The following is a 15,452-nucleotide window of genomic DNA, read 5'->3' on the forward strand; positions in this document are numbered from 1 at the left end:
TTTGTTTGAGTGTGTAGGCTACTGTAATTCACAAAAACACACATCCAAAGACTTAGAGACATTCGGGAAAAGTCATAAACTTTTATAGTGTTAGCTAAATAGAAAATATTGGTTTAACAATTTTAAAAAGAAACGTCAGTACACGACGCTAATTAACCAAATTATTTTTTAAGGTCTTCCTAGCTAGAATTCCTACTTCAATATTTCATCCATGATCTGGAAAAATCCGCGACAGTTGATTCCGTTTTTCACACTTTGCGATAGTTTTCACATAAAGTTTTCAGAAGCTGGTTGTTGGGACTACTTTCAGAAGTTTTTGTAGAAATATTGTAAATGGACCTGCATAAAATAATGAACTAGATTAAGTGAATCTAATTTGTATAATAAAAAAGTCATACCTATTCCCGGTACCATTTTATTGTAATAGACAAACGGCACGTAGAAAATAAGCCCAGCTAAAATAAAAAGGAGAGCATAAAAGTATTGCACTTGTGGTGCCACAGCGATGGGTGCAACGACTAGAATAGCCGAAATCACCATAACAATAATTGGGATGATGATGGGCACCTGAATTAATCAAACCGATTAGCCATGAAACACCCGAAAAATAATTAATTGAATCAACAACAACACGGTGCATACCTTAATGGGTCTGTGCTCGTCTTTTTTCGTGAAACGCATTACTATCAACGCCACCATTGCTGCACAGTAAAACATGGAAATGGTGAAACCGAAGAAATCTATTAGCGAAGCTATATCTCCAGGAATAATCATGATCGTCGCCAGGAGACTCTGCAAGGTGCAAATAGAATTCAACCGTTAACAATTCATAATAATAACGAACGTATGTGAAAAGTTTTTACAGTCAATAAAACTGGAGTAACAGGTGTCTTCTTCTCAATGTGGATGTAAGACAAAAAGCCTGGAGCATGGCCCTCTCTCCCAGCTACATGTGAAATCCTTAAAATCAAGTTATCAATTAAATTCCCTACAGACAATTTTCTAATGTGTTACCTTCCTGAGGTAAATACTGTTCCGTTGGTTGCACCAAATATTGACATCACGACTCCTAAAGGTATTAGAAAACTAGCAGGACCCAAAACTTCAATTCCCCAATCCTTAAGAGATATTTAATGTAAAGTAAAATATTATGCCATTTGCAATGTTTTTGACCCACCACAGCAACTGCATCTGAGGTAATAATCTCTTGCGGTGTCAAAACTGTGAAGTAAGACACGTTAATCAGCACATAGAGAATGGTAGTCAAAGGAAGCGCAATAATAATGGCGAATGGCAGATTCCTAAAGGCAATAAAAGATAATAAAATGTAAAGTTACACTCTTATCTTTATTCTGTCTATTGGGACACACCTGTAAGGGTTCTTGATTTCTTCCGTTATGTAATTTAGATTATTCCTGTTAATTAATTTAAGTGTTAGTTCACCGCTAAAAGTCCGCTAACGTCTCTTACCAGCCACTATAAGCCCAGAGTCCACCGTAGAATGCTGTCGCTATTTGGCCAAACGAAGTCGCTGATCCTTCGAACCCAATTTCCAGATTTTCAGTGTACCCTGCATGATTTTTATTCCAAATTCACGAAAGAGTAATAACTTTACCGTGTTTTTAATAAAATCATACCTAGGCATAGGTAATACAATCCTCCGCCAATGACGATAGCGATGGCAGCCAGCTTGGCCACCGTGAAAATGTTTTGCACTCGCGTTGCGGCTGTTACCGAATAACAGTTTACGAAAGCAATGATACCTGAACAATAAAAACATATGCGAATATTATTATTTCAATGTAAAATTTAGGCTGGATGTTACCTATACACAGGGAAGCGATCAGTCGATTTATCACGTAATAGAGGTATGGATCGGGACAAAAATGGATCGCTGTCAAGATTGGACTGCTGACATATTCGGCAAACGACAGGGCCAGAATAGCAACTGACGACGGACTCAAAAGGAAGATGGAGACCCAGGCATAGATGAAGGCCAACATCGGGCCAAAAAATTTGTGTGTAGGGCCAAAAGCTTCCAAGAAATAAATGTACTCGCCTGGATTTTATTTAAGGAAAATATGAATAATTAATTTCATTCATAATGTCTCAAATTTGTAAGACAAGATGAAAAATAGAGGAAAAACTCACCGCCGGATTTGGGTATCAACGTTCCTATCTCACAATAAGCAATCGCACCTAAAAAGGTAATTTTGAACAACGTAAAATTTAGATAGCTGTGTGGAACAGGTAATGGGGAACGAGCTGTTAAAATTCAGGCGTGCAGAAATCGTTTTTTCTTGTCTCAGATTATTTTTTAAAAAAGACGTTACATCCAGCCGGTATTGTGTGGCATCCGAATTTTAAAATGAAAGGAAGTTACAAGTCCAAAATTAAATGATAATGTGTTTCAACCAGTCTGGCCAAAATCCATTATTCTTTCAATTCTTTCGTGAACTCACTGACTTCTCACTGCACGAGCCCTATATGGCAATAGGAAAACAAAGCGTTTGAAAATAGATCTGACGTAAACTAACCGTTCTGCCACCAAAATTGGCCTTTGTTTGAAAATTTGAAACGAATTTTCTAACGTTAAGCGAAAAGGAAATTTGAGGGATTTTTTTCTTTCTAATGAACTTGCGACTTGATATTTCAAATCAGGATTGACTCACCTAATAAAGAGTAAACACCACACACTCCCCAGAGGACGAGACATAATCCAGGAGATCCTGCACTGCACAGAAAAAATAAGATAGGATCGATTTCTCTTGTTGCGTGCAATCAAAAAATTAATTCGTACCTAGCGAGAAGGTAGCCTGGTGATACGAAGATTCCGGAGCCGATTATATTTCCAATGACGAGAGCAACGGCGCTAAACAAACCGACCTGTCAAAAGTTAAAAATGATTTCAGAATTAATTGAGATCATGTTCAAATCACATGCAATTAAATGCCTGTTAATCAAGATAATTTTTACCATCATATTTAGTTAGTATTTTTAGACCCCTGGGAGTTGATGAAAAATCAACCAATTACCATAAATTATTTACTAGCGCGCACAATCAGTTTTTTAAAAGGCAAAACACGTTGCTGTTGGGCTATCGCTGCGCAAGTCAAATCACAACATCCTCATTTGATAATTGAAAGATAGTGACTGTTAGCATCTTTCGTGGGGCAAGAACAAAAAGATCGAAACAAAAGATTTTTATCTCTTTACACTAGACTGCACCAGTATTATTAGTAGCCAAGGCTCCTTACGCATTTACAACAGAACTTTTAATTCACTTTTATTATTTTTAAACGAAATCTTTACCTGTCTCACCATCCGCATTTCATCCTTGTTGTCGCTGGACATTCGATCACTGCTATTGCTGTCATTTATTTTATCCATTGAGAAATTTCCATCGTCTTTTTTAAATTTAAGTTCAACATTTGTCTTGTTATCCTCTAAGCGAATTCAAAGGAAGCAAAATGTAGTTTTAAAAAATATTAATGATTAATAACGGTCACAATTTATTGTAAGCAGAATTATTCGGTTAAGGTTAAGTAATAAACCTTGAGACGTGCGCTGCCTAACTGAATCCGAATCCGTGGTTTGAAGAATCATTTTGGATGAATTAAAAATAAGAATTTGATTTAGTTTGGAGCAAAAACATTCGGGAATAGTTGGGATATTTCCATTGAAAGTGTTATTCCTTTTCTGAATCGTTAAATTTTTCACGGCACGCTTGTTGCTTCTTAACCATACAGGGACACTCCAAAAGAAGAACTAAAAGGATAAAGAAGGGAACGACCCGAGTGCACAATCTTGTACGATAAACTGGACCCAAACAGTTAAAATCAACAATATTCTATTTACTATAGCACTTACCAATTACATTTATCAGTAAGCGTGTTCATGTGGTATCCAAACATCATAGAGGCTACCCTAACTATGGGTTTGTTATGCGGTGAACGACTTCCATTGTTCTTAACAAGCATAAAAAGGTTCTCGCAAAAAAGGTGTTAGCATTGATGCCTCGTACAAAAACGTCTCACGCCCCCATCTACGTAACTGTAAAATGTCACGGTCACAGTAAACACGCAATAGCAGTGCTCACACCACGACTCGTGACACTTAAAGATTCACTTTAGAGTTTTTAAGAATTAATTGGAATGTCTGTTGCCAGGCCAAACTCAAAGCAAATGAACTAAGATCTCATACTGATGAGCTTTATGCCGTACTATATAAATAATCAGCTTGCTGTAAGAAAGGCCACAAGCAGCTTTAGTTCAATGTTGGTAGATCATCTACGAGAGCCGGCAGCGGTCTCTAGATACAAATTTCACCCCCAAAGTCCCAATCACTCAATTCATCATGGTAGTATCTGTGCTCAAATTAGTGATACTCTTTTTCGGTTTCATGGGATACTTTATCCGAGCTCAACAACCTTCGGAAGAGGTTCATTCCATTGCCAACAACAACCCCTACAGGGACAAACGGAGCATTATCTACCTGAATAGCAGAGCCCCTATTACAGTTGGTATTCCATTAAAAAAAGAACTTACTTGAAAAGTATGGTACATCATTTAACTGCCAATGATTTCTTGTTTGTGTAGCGGTCGTTATTGCGCTTCCCATTTCGGTGATGTTTCAGGCCCTGGGTAGCCGTAGTAGCAGAAAACAAATCCTGCGTAACAATGCTAGCCAAAAAGTGGGTAACTCTTATACTAGCTGCAGGAAATTGACCCAAAAGAGTTCTAATGCCAATTCTTTTTATTGCCATTTAAACGGTGACGTGGACCTAACACGTTACTGTAGTCACCTTACAAATAAACAGGATCCGAGCCTGTTTGTCGACAGTTATACAAATGAAAAATTGTTTTGGGATTCACACAATTGTTAATATTTTAGATGTTATACGTACCTCGGAAACAAAATGAAACTACGGCTTCAATAAAAACAATTCTCGCTGTTTGCCATAGAAAAGCTTTCCCGATTTTTGTCGTTCGATTTCGTTTGATTTAGTGGCCTGTTGTAGGGGCGATCTGAAGGGCCTTCTGGCAGAAAATAGTAAACGATTCTGCACGGAGAAAGTCATTTTTTACAAAAAGATGAAACCAATCGAAGCTTAAAACAACAACTTACTCATTCCCGGTACCGTTTTCTTGTAATAAACAAAAGGTACGTAGAAAATAAGGCCGGCGAAGATGAAACACAGCGCATAAAAGTATTGCACTTGCGGGGCTGCAGCGATGGGCACGACGACTAGAATAGCTGAAACCAACATAACAATAATCGGAATGATGATGGGTACCTGGGTTTATCAACAGAAGATTAGCAACGAAACAACCTGAACGTAGTTACTACCCGAATTAATATTACGACGCGTACCTTAATGGGTCTGTGCTCGTTCTTTTTCGTGAATCGCATTACTATCAACGCCACCATTGCGGCACAGTAGAAGATTGAAGCCGTAAAGCCGAAGAAATCAATCAGTGTTCCAATGTCCCCCGGGATAATCATGAGTATTCCTAGTAGACTCTGCATATTAATCCTCTTTTAATTTATGTTTGTAAGCTGTTGGACGACTTGGGTCGCTAAAGATTAAGTATTCTTTTATTCTTTTCTCTTAATCCTTCCAATTCTTACGTTCAATAAAATCGGAGCTACAGGTGTTTTCTTCTCAATGTGGATGTAGGATAAAAAGTCGGGAGCGTGGCCTTCCCTTCCAGCTACGTGTGATATCCTTTAAAGTATGTAAAGCATGAACAAAAATATTCATTCAAATGTTTTTCATTAAATTACCTTCCTGCGGTAAACATGGAGCCGTTGGCAGTACCAAACACTGACATTACCACTCCAAGTGGAATCAAGAAACTGGCAGGACCCAGGACTGCATTACCCCAATCCTAATGGAAGTGAATAACAAAGTTAAAGTTGATGGAATTTTTACAAATGTCTTATGACTCACCACAGCTACCGCATTAGAAGAAATGATTTCTTGTGGTGTCAAAACGGTCAAGTATGACACATTGATGAGTACATAGCAAACGGTGGTCAAGGGAAGAGCAATAATAATGGCCAGCGGCAGATTCCTTTAAAATTACGCAACACTTTAAATTATTTCAAGTAGTACAAAGGGTAGCATTGTGCGAAGGGACGTACCTGTATGGATTCTGCAGTTCTTCGGTGATGAAATTTAAATTATTCCTTCCAAAGAAATAAAACAGATTAATTCAATTTCAACACACACAATAAATTCAAGTCTCTAATACCATCCATCGTAAGCCCAAAGGCCGCCGTAGAAGGCCGTCACTATTTGTCCAAAAGACGAGGCTGACCCTTCGAATCCGATTTCAAGGTTCTCAGTGTATCCTATTACACGTTTGTTATGATTTTATTTTAGTCAAAATAAGACGGATAATACGTTTCGATCACGCTATTTGTGTACCTAAACCGAGATAATACAACCCTCCGCCAATGACAATGGCGATGGCCGTCAGTTTCGCCACCGTGAAAATGTTTTGCACTCTCGTTGCAGCTGTTACCGAGTAACAGTTTACAAATGTAATCAGACCTGAATGAATTTATACGAAACCAAAATTTATCAAGAGATCTTTACATACAAAATAATGTACTACCTTACCTATGCATAATGAGGCCACTAGTCGATTTATCACGTAATAGAGGTAGGTATCATCAGTGCAGAAATCGACTGCCGTCAGAATTGGAGAAGTCAAATATTTGGCGAACGAAAGCGACAGAATGGCGAGTGAAGAAGGTTTCAATAGAAAAACCACAGTCCATGCAAATATGAAAGCCAAAATCGGGCCGAAGAACTTGTGCGTGTGTCCGAAAGCTTCCAGAAAGTAAATATACTCGCCTATGTCAATATTTGTGTTGCAATTTTAGAGTTGGAGTTTAAGATGGTTAATAAGTTTTTATGATGTTTGAAAAACTCACCGCCTGATTTTGGTATCAGCGTTCCAATCTCGCAATAAGATATGGCACCTGAAAATAGGCAAACAAAATTTCGTGAAGGATATCACCGAGAATTACGCCACCAAATTTCGATTTACTTTTAGATTATTGCACAGTAAAGACAAATCGAAATTGAGATAATAAAGAGTTGAGAGAGAAACGTAAATGGACATGTTGTTCGACTGAAACGAGATCGTTCACTGTCCTCCACCGACAAAACAAAAGCATAACGCAAATGGTTCGTAATGGTGCCATGGGGGGGTGCACAGTGGTGCCAAAAAAAAAGAGGAAATTATAGAAATTAAACGACACTGAGTATGCAAATTAATTAGTAAATTTTAACAATTTAGTAAAAATAAATTCAGATTTGACTCACCTAGTAAAGAATATACACCACAGACACCCCAGAGGACGAGGCAAAGACCTGGAGACCCTGCACTACACCAGACGACACAAGCGGAAAAATGCAAAGAGAATCAAATTATTATTCCAAAGTTGTCCCACATCGCTACTACTATCTGTCAAAAAATTTGTCTTTCAGCTAAGGAAAAGGCCTCCGGAAGTATAGAAAAAGGTACTAATGTGAACTCATTTTCTTTCAAAGAAAAGCGACCGATATCGATGAGCGATTTCGGTCTCCTTTGTATTTTAACTCTTGTCTACACATATTTTTCATCCTACAGTTTTATCCCTTTTTAAAAAATTCTTTTGGCTGTACCTTAAAAAACAAAATTCCGTTTTTAAAATTAAAAATAAATAAAAATAAAAATTCATACTTCCCAAGAAGATTTCCTGGCGACACGAAGATACCGGAGCCGATCATTGTTCCCACGACGAGAGCAACGCCGCTGAAGAGCCCCACCTGGAACCATGCTGTGCTGGTTAATCGTCACTGATGTTTTTTTCTACACATCGGCGAATTAACATCCTACTGGTACAATAACTACACGCCTGTCAAAGATGATGACCACCCGCTAGTGTAGCTACTAATAAACCCATGCAGATCCAATTTGGGTATTTTGAAAACTCTGAAGACTCTGCTGACAGAGTCGTTTTCAAAACAGCAGGGAAATTATTAGTTTGGGAAAATTTTGAGAAATTTTATGACAACGGGAAAAAAAACGTTGCGTTATCTGGGGCCTATCCTCGCCTTGATAAATATTTAGATAATAAATAGCATCTTTTAGGGTCTTTGGGATGTAACCAATGAGACGAAACGTTGTTTCTTTTATCTGTTTACATGCGTCTGTCACCACTTCGGTGCATGCTGTACTATGATTATTTGCCACTGTTGAGATAACTTTATTACTTGTTAAAACAGAACAAAGGAAACTTACCCGCCGATTCATTTGCAGATCATCTTTAATGTTTGACACGGCTTCGGTTAAGCTACTGTCATTAATACTGTTGGTCGAACTACTATGTCCATGATCGTCTTTTGATAAAGATTCTGTGCGATTTTTATTCGTATCGTCTGAATGTCACAAAGAAAAATGTACATGGCACTAAAAAATGTGTTAAAGAAAATGTATTTACCTTGAGATGAGCGTTGTCGAATTGAATCACTTTCGGGAATAGTCATGTTGGAGTAATACCGAAATTATCCAGCCGCAAATCTAGAAGGGAAATGTTTTTAAATTGGGCCTTTGAAAATCCGTGTGCGAACGTATGGAAACGTAGTTTCCCTCCTACTATTTGCACACGTGATGCACTATATTTAATTGACTGTCAAAATAGGGCCACTGGGGCTCGTTGTCGACCAAAAGCGAATGATACAAAAGAAGAACTAGTAGTCAGGGGAGGCCGAAATAAGAAAAGATCGGAAGTAAAAAGAGGGGGGAGAGAATGGAAACACGAGTGGTTCGGTCCACTCTTAAAGTAGAGCTGATTATTATTGACCATTCGCTGCTGATGCTGCTGTATCTTTTTTTACAGGGTTTAGCGTAAACCCGCCTATATACACACACAGTGTGTGTGTGTGGACTGCCCGCTGAGCAGCTAATCTATGTACTCAAGAGTTTTAAGCCATTTTGACATGTTTGTTCACTCTCTCTCTCTTCATACTTCTTAGTGAGGTATGAAATCATCTTAGACTGGCGCCACGCTTTTTAATTAGTCTGTCCAGGAGGTAGTTGATCCTTGTTTTGTTTTTTTACTTCGAACTCCTCTGTGCGATTTATATGTTATTGGAATCCCGACTCAATGTTTTATACATTTATACAGTACAGTCCTGCGTCAATTGTTTTGTTGGATTAAATCACATGCATTATCTCAGTTGTTGGATATGCATGATATGGAACCAGTGCTTTCTCAACTCATTCTATTTATATTTATGTTGCGGCATGTTCAGTCGTAAAATAATATAATTCTTATTTTACTTTGTGGTTTTTCCTCCCTTTCGAAATCGAAAAACTTTGATAACAAGCGCGGCGTAAAATTTGAAAATGTAATTCAACTTGTTACCGCTAGATGACGTAAGAGTTTCTAGCAGACGAAGAGCTGAGGAACAATTCGAAAGCGACCGGTCGGCGTGATTATTGAAATTTTCTGTCAAATAATATCCAATTGTGTTTCGCCAAAATTAGATTTCTGTAAGCCACCGATGTCCAGTTTTAAGTTGGTCTCGAAAAATCATTTCTAAGACACTAAAAAAATGGCTAACTTGAATTTGAATCAATATTTACGTGAGGTAACACAGCGCGTCACAAACAGAATGCATTGTTTACACATCTTTAGTTGATTGTTTTTTATTTAAACTATTTTAGATTCAATCTTCATGGCAATCTCGAAGTGGAACTGAAGTTTCAGTAAGAAATTCAAAATTAAATTTTCTTGTAAAATCATGCTCATGCAAGACTTCACGTCTTCTTATTTTGAAACCTTTAGGAACTCCTGTCATTCAATCACCCACATGTTATGAGCTCCAAACTTATTTTGGAGGGATTTGAAAAGTCTGTTGAAAGAATTGTGGAAGCTCCTTTTGATGAGATTGTTGTCCTTCATCTCAGGTATACAGTTGAACTTTCATCAATTTTAAATTTTGGTTTCAACTTTCAATTTTACCATCTAGATGCTTAAGCTATATCAACCAGCAAAAGTATTTAGAAGCATACACTGAGCAAAGTGCTTTGGTACAGGCGTTTACAAAGCTCTTTCAGACACAGAAGGAAGACAACTGGGCTTTATTCATCATGTATGTCATAAGTTTAGATTTGCGTATGTTTGCAATCAAAGCAGACAAAGAATTGGCCAAAAAAGGAGCAGACAAACCAGGACAAACACTTGAAAAGGCTGCAGAGTGCCTCATGGGACTTTTTAGAGTGTGTGCTGCTGACAAGTAAGAAATAACATTTTGCGACTTATGTAGTAACTAGGTACTCATTCTTTTGTTTGAATTTACAGTCGGTCATCTGATGAAGATACAAAACGCTGGGGAATGCTGTATTTGGTCAACCAGCTGTTGAAAATCTACTTTAGAATAAACAAATTGCATCTTTGTAAGGCTCTTATTCGCGCAATTGATGCCTCCCAGTTCAAGGACCAGTTCTCCCTCAGCCAACAAGTGACTTACCGATACTATGTCGGCAGAAAGGCCATTTTCGAAAGTGATTTCAAAAGCGGTGAGCAGAGCAACAGAAATTTCTAAAAGATAATCAATTCTTATACTTAATTTCGCATCTAGCTGAGAAATATTTAACCTACGCGTTTGAGCGGTGTCACAAGAACTGCCGCGCCAACAAACGACTGATTTTAATCTACCTGATTCCCGTCAAAATGCTTTTGGTATGACTTTCATTTGTTGTGTAGCTACACATAATGCAATGGAAAACGGAAGGACGATGCTTAACGTATTATATTTCATTTTAAGGGTCATCTTCCTACACCCCAATTGCTGAGAAAGTATGACCTTCTTCAGTTTAGCGAAGTGGTGCAAGCTGTTAGGGAGGGTAATCTCCGGAGACTCAACAATGCCCTTCTTCAACACGACGCCTTTTTCATTCGCTGCGGTGTTTATTTGATTCTTGAAAAGTTAAAAGTCACCACCTACAGAAACTTGTTTAAGAAAGTGTAAGGGATTTTATTGTTGGTGTTAAAAGATGAGCCGATATGATTTCTTTTGAATTTTCAGAACTTTGCTCATGAAAACTCATCAAATCCCGATCGAAGCCTATCTTGAGGCCTTAAAATTCATGGGAGTTGAAGACATAGACTTGGATGAGACGCAATGTATAGTATTACATATTTATGTTCCTTAATTATAGTATTTGATTCATTTCTTTTGATAATGCAGGTATCATTGCAAACCTCATCTTTGAGAACAAAATCAAAGGGTACATTTCCAACAGCCACAACAAGCTGGTGATCAGCAAGCAGAATGCGTTCCCATCGCTGGCTGCTATAGTATAAGTTGGATCTAATATATCCGTCTCTTACACCTGTGTTCGCGACTAATTGAAACAAAATAATAAATTTCTTATTGAACGAATTATCTCTTGGTTCCTATTTTTGTATTAAGTAATAGTATTAGCTGTTTTCTTGTTTCAAAGTCTTACATATGTGTTAGGTTCACCTGACTACGCTATTCTACACCAACACTGAGTGAATCTCAGGTAAATATTCAAATTTGTTTGTGACGATATTCAACGGTGTTTTTGCCCACTAAATCTTGAGGATGATATCTTTTAATTGACTTGTCCAATCGTGGCCCTTTAGGAAGACGTGTCGGGGTGTACAAATTTCGGTATCCAGTTTTAATCTCTCCACTCTATGGTGTGTCGACTTGTCCAATCCTGCCGCTTCACAGGCCTCGGGGAATTTCGCCGGTGATGCCGTAGCTAGACAAACGAATACCTGTTTTCCCCTACAAACCAATAAAATTGACCGGAAGAAACTCATTAAACCGGATCAAGTACATGGGGAGAGAACAAAACTAAATACTCACCGCTGCTTTACATTGAAACAGTAGGAGACTGCCGTTGCAGTGTGGGGACAAATAACATAATTATATTTGCTATGGCAAAGTTGCATGGCCTGAACGATGTCGCTATCACTCACGGACACAGACTCTACTATAACTTCCTGGATTGCGCTCACAATCTCCGCTGAAAGTGTCACCTTTCCGCTTTGTTCAAAATCCTCCATGACATTTCGTACGGCCAGCGCATCGCCGTGAGTTGCAAAATACAACACCCTTTCAATATTGTAAGGCGCCTATCATTTTTTTAAAAGAAAATTTCAATTTAACCAAATGTGTGAAATATTTAAATTTCAGAATGGAATTACTTGAATATCCATCGCTGGTGCTAAGGAAGCGGCCACGTCGGGCGCCGGACTATAATCTCCATTTTGAAATGTCCGTGCTAAAATATCATTTGAATTCACCGTAGCAACCAGCTTGATTGGAAAACCCATTTCACGAGCAAGGAATCCAGCTAAAAAACAAACAAAAGGAAACAAAACAATACAGTCTGGCTAAATTTGGAGAACAAAAAAGAAAATGTTTTAAATCCAAACCGGCCAAATTCCCAGCCGCTCCAGTTGGCACTACGATGCAAATCTCATCGCCAATGTTGGGACAGCACTGAAGGTAAATGTAAACATAGTGAGCGGCTTGAAGGAGAACTCGGCCCCATTGTATGCTGTTGAAAGAGCCCAGACTGTTGGCCGCTGAAAAGTGTTGGTCTTGGAAACATTCTTTGATGGGTTGGTCCAGATCGTCCGAACTCCCCTCAACTTCAAACAAAAAATGAAAGAAAGAAAAAATAAGGAATATCCGGATTAATATTTGATCATATTTATGTTTCTCTTGTTACCCGAACAAATGTGTACGTTTGGCGCTTTGACAGTCAGCATTTGAAGCTCTTGGATTTTCGATACCCGATTTAATGGATATAGTAGAACCAAGTCTACTCTTTCTAGGTTGGCGACACTGTGAGCGGCAGCGGGACCTGTATCGCCAGACGTTCCTACCAAAATTTTAACCCGTTTGTCTTGGCCCTTTTCAGACACGAATAAGAAATGTATTTAAATATTGATGCATAATTATTTATAGTACTCTACCTTTTTCTTCAAGAAAATTTCCAAAAGTTTGGCAAGTACAGCTAGAGATAAATCTTTAAATGCCAAGGTGGGTCCTTGAAAGAGCTCTGCAATACACATTTTGTCATCTAACTTTTCAAGGTGTACAACCTTCTCGGGATATTCGAAATCTTTGTACGCTGAGGCAACGACTCCTATTTATAGCGACATTTTAAATGTAACGCATTTTACACAACAAATGGAAAACAAAATAATATTCGTCACCTTCAATTTCTCTATCTGTAAGCTCATCTTCTGAAGTGAACAGTCTAAGGATTTTTTGAACAATGCCCGGGTATTTCAAGTCTTTCCAAGATTGAAATTCATTTTTTGTTATTGTTGGAATATGATCACACACATAGAGTCCTCCATCTTTGGCATAACCTTACAAATCATACAGAAATTGAAAGAGATAAATTTGTAAAAAAATCTATCGAGCTCTAAATACCTGGTGAGAATAACACTTCTTCAAATGAATAGAGATCACTGGTACCACTTGAAGATCTAGTGCTCCTGTATTTCATTTTCAGCCCTTAAATTTGATAGGCACAAGGTCAGCAAGTAAGAAGATGTCTAGAAAGTGCCTAGTCGTCAAGGAAATGTGTGTTTTGGTGTGGCACATCTTTTAGAATTTGTAATCTAATCTCCGACAGCCGCCGGCATTAGATCCCATATAAGCTAAAAATATAGAAAAACTGAAAAACATCATTATCACGAGCGATTTGATTGGACTATCCAGCATTATTCATTTGCATGACGACTGTGTAATTTTCGTATTCCAATGTTTATGTTGCTGCGCTAATACATATTTATCAGCATGTGAGAAATAAAAGTTTACTTTTCTCTCTCTGAGATCAAAGAACAAACGGAAATGATGTGATCTGATAATTATAACACCAGGACCTTTTGTTGTTTTTATTTGCTTGTAGATTTAGCGAACTAATCACGAAACAGTCACGCACGGATCACGCTGTTTGCCAATGGATGCCCCTATCAACAGATGACGTTTGCATTTTGTGAAAGTGCAATTGTGCAAGACCCTTGCAATTATAAAACATGTTCCATTTCGGTTACACTTGGAATAATAAATTTAAATATTCGCCCTATTTACTACTTTGGTCAAGGTTGATAGTCTCGAGGTTGATTTTATATCATCAAGTTATTGTGAGATAAAGTTTTCTCGTCCGTTGACAATAAGTGAACAATGTCTCAGGGACGTGGACGTTGCACCCCCAATACACAAGTGCATTACGATTCAAAGTGCCCAAGTGGTGTAATAAAAGGGGGCAGAGTTACAAGGTGAATTGACTACAGGATTTCAGCCATCACGTCTTCAATGGCGATCTGAGAATAATAATCGATATTTAAAGGGAAAAAATAATACATAAGAAATTATTGAATTTTCATAACGTCTAAAAGATGCTGGCCATGAAAAAAGATTGTTGTGAAGTCAATTCAAGTGGAAATAGCCGTTGGGCCGAAGAGTTTTGGGCTCAAAACACGACACATAAAAGAAAATCTAGATATGAAAGGGTGAATCACCTATGTACCCCTTTTGCTGGCCTTTGGGATTCATATTTTTAAAGGTTATTGGCGAAAGGAGCACGTACATAATGCCCAGTTGGCCAGGCAGCAGCACACACAAAACCCCCAACTGAACTCACCTCACTCAGGTATACGAAACAGTTAGGATTTCCCTGGGAGATGGATTACACGGTGTGAAGGGACGTTACCATAGTTCACTAGCCCATTTGTATATTCAGTGCGACTCAAAATCAGAGTGGATTATTGGGAGACATTTGAAAAATATATCGATGAATACTATGGGCACACACACGTCCCCCCTATCGCAATTAGGCCCCTTGGAGTGTGTGAATGATGGTCCAGTTGAATAGACCCGATTAACTAATCCATCAAGCATAACAAGGCTGTTCAACTAGGTCAACGGTTTCCTCGATGATGCCCTTTTCCTTCAAGATATAACCCCTTGCTTCTTTGTTATAGCACGCGTTTTTTCCTCCTCCTGTTGTGTGCCAAGTTTGTTTACTTCTTTCCTACACCTTTGCAGGTAGAAATAGTAAAAATTCCCGTCACCCGTGGATCCGCGATCACAGTTTGCGAACAGCAAGGTGCGTTATCCTTGTTTTGATACATGGAGCGCGAGCGAGACCCTTTAAACGCTTAAAGTTATTCAACCGTCAGTTTATGCTTCACACACTTTTATTTTGTCAATACGTTTATAGCTCAGGATAAGTTTAGTTAATAAAAAAATAAAAAAACAGCACCACATATGACATGTCCATAAAATTAAAATTACATTTAAAATTTGATTATTTAAAATTTGATTTTAACGACATTTTATAAGGCATTATCAAATAAATGTTTTTAAAACATTATTATTAAAAATATAA

At 38.0% G+C, this 15,452-nt stretch overlaps 4 protein-coding genes and 2 long non-coding RNA genes across 7 annotated transcripts; 2 read left to right on the forward strand and 4 right to left on the reverse strand.

The window, feature by feature from the left end:
* Positions 1 to 61: 61 nt before the first annotated feature.
* Positions 62 to 4,628, reverse strand: LOC124350608 (b(0,+)-type amino acid transporter 1-like). Its single transcript, XM_046801389.1, has 15 exons — positions 4,548 to 4,628; positions 3,313 to 3,446; positions 2,801 to 2,886; positions 2,673 to 2,734; positions 2,152 to 2,199; positions 1,826 to 2,059; positions 1,638 to 1,763; positions 1,471 to 1,570; positions 1,371 to 1,415; positions 1,178 to 1,301; positions 1,015 to 1,118; positions 864 to 960; positions 643 to 792; positions 399 to 567; positions 62 to 339 (listed from the first exon to the last, which is right to left on the reverse strand). The coding sequence occupies exons 1-15, from the start codon at positions 4,618 to 4,620 to the stop codon at positions 281 to 283; spliced, it is 1,611 nt and encodes a 536-aa protein (XP_046657345.1). The 5' UTR covers positions 4,621 to 4,628; the 3' UTR covers positions 62 to 280.
* LOC124350916 lies at positions 3,701 to 4,103 on the reverse strand. Its single transcript, XR_006921277.1, has 2 exons — positions 3,871 to 4,103; positions 3,701 to 3,768 (listed from the first exon to the last, which is right to left on the reverse strand). It is a non-coding gene; the product is annotated as an uncharacterized LOC124350916 (long non-coding RNA).
* LOC124350885 lies at positions 4,230 to 4,974 on the forward strand. Of its 2 annotated transcripts, XR_006921240.1 has the most exons (3): positions 4,235 to 4,522; positions 4,599 to 4,693; positions 4,801 to 4,974. It is a non-coding gene; the product is annotated as an uncharacterized LOC124350885 (long non-coding RNA). The 2 variants fall into 2 exon arrangements; XR_006921239.1 differs by having other exon boundaries at positions 4,230 to 4,522; positions 4,599 to 4,974.
* LOC124350618 (b(0,+)-type amino acid transporter 1-like) lies at positions 4,960 to 8,839 on the reverse strand. The gene is made up of 15 exons (XM_046801406.1): positions 8,500 to 8,839; positions 8,301 to 8,437; positions 7,740 to 7,825; positions 7,340 to 7,401; positions 6,946 to 6,993; positions 6,629 to 6,865; positions 6,434 to 6,559; positions 6,258 to 6,357; positions 6,148 to 6,192; positions 5,954 to 6,077; positions 5,788 to 5,891; positions 5,632 to 5,728; positions 5,374 to 5,523; positions 5,128 to 5,296; positions 4,960 to 5,062 (listed from the first exon to the last, which is right to left on the reverse strand). The coding sequence occupies exons 1-15, from the start codon at positions 8,543 to 8,545 to the stop codon at positions 5,004 to 5,006; spliced, it is 1,590 nt and encodes a 529-aa protein (XP_046657362.1). The 5' UTR covers positions 8,546 to 8,839; the 3' UTR covers positions 4,960 to 5,003.
* Positions 8,840 to 9,439: 600 nt separating this feature from the next.
* LOC124350671 (PCI domain-containing protein 2-like) lies at positions 9,440 to 11,449 on the forward strand. The gene is made up of 9 exons (XM_046801471.1): positions 9,440 to 9,652; positions 9,729 to 9,770; positions 9,850 to 9,971; positions 10,034 to 10,300; positions 10,366 to 10,583; positions 10,646 to 10,746; positions 10,832 to 11,031; positions 11,093 to 11,190; positions 11,255 to 11,449. The coding sequence occupies exons 1-9, from the start codon at positions 9,617 to 9,619 to the stop codon at positions 11,368 to 11,370; spliced, it is 1,200 nt and encodes a 399-aa protein (XP_046657427.1). The 5' UTR covers positions 9,440 to 9,616; the 3' UTR covers positions 11,371 to 11,449.
* Positions 11,450 to 11,452: 3 nt separating this feature from the next.
* Positions 11,453 to 14,199, reverse strand: LOC124350636 (threonine synthase-like 2). Its single transcript, XM_046801427.1, has 8 exons — positions 13,490 to 14,199; positions 13,267 to 13,425; positions 13,024 to 13,196; positions 12,777 to 12,960; positions 12,478 to 12,696; positions 12,247 to 12,395; positions 11,906 to 12,174; positions 11,453 to 11,824 (listed from the first exon to the last, which is right to left on the reverse strand). Exons 1-8 carry the CDS (start codon positions 13,563 to 13,565, stop codon positions 11,623 to 11,625), a joined length of 1,431 nt encoding a protein of 476 aa, XP_046657383.1. The 5' UTR covers positions 13,566 to 14,199; the 3' UTR covers positions 11,453 to 11,622.
* Positions 14,200 to 15,452: the final 1,253 nt, after the last annotated feature.

Source organism: Daphnia pulicaria, chromosome 7 (assembly GCF_021234035.1).
Source record: "Daphnia pulicaria isolate SC F1-1A chromosome 7, SC_F0-13Bv2, whole genome shotgun sequence".
NCBI classification, from domain to species: Eukaryota; Metazoa; Arthropoda; class Branchiopoda; order Diplostraca; family Daphniidae; genus Daphnia; species Daphnia pulicaria.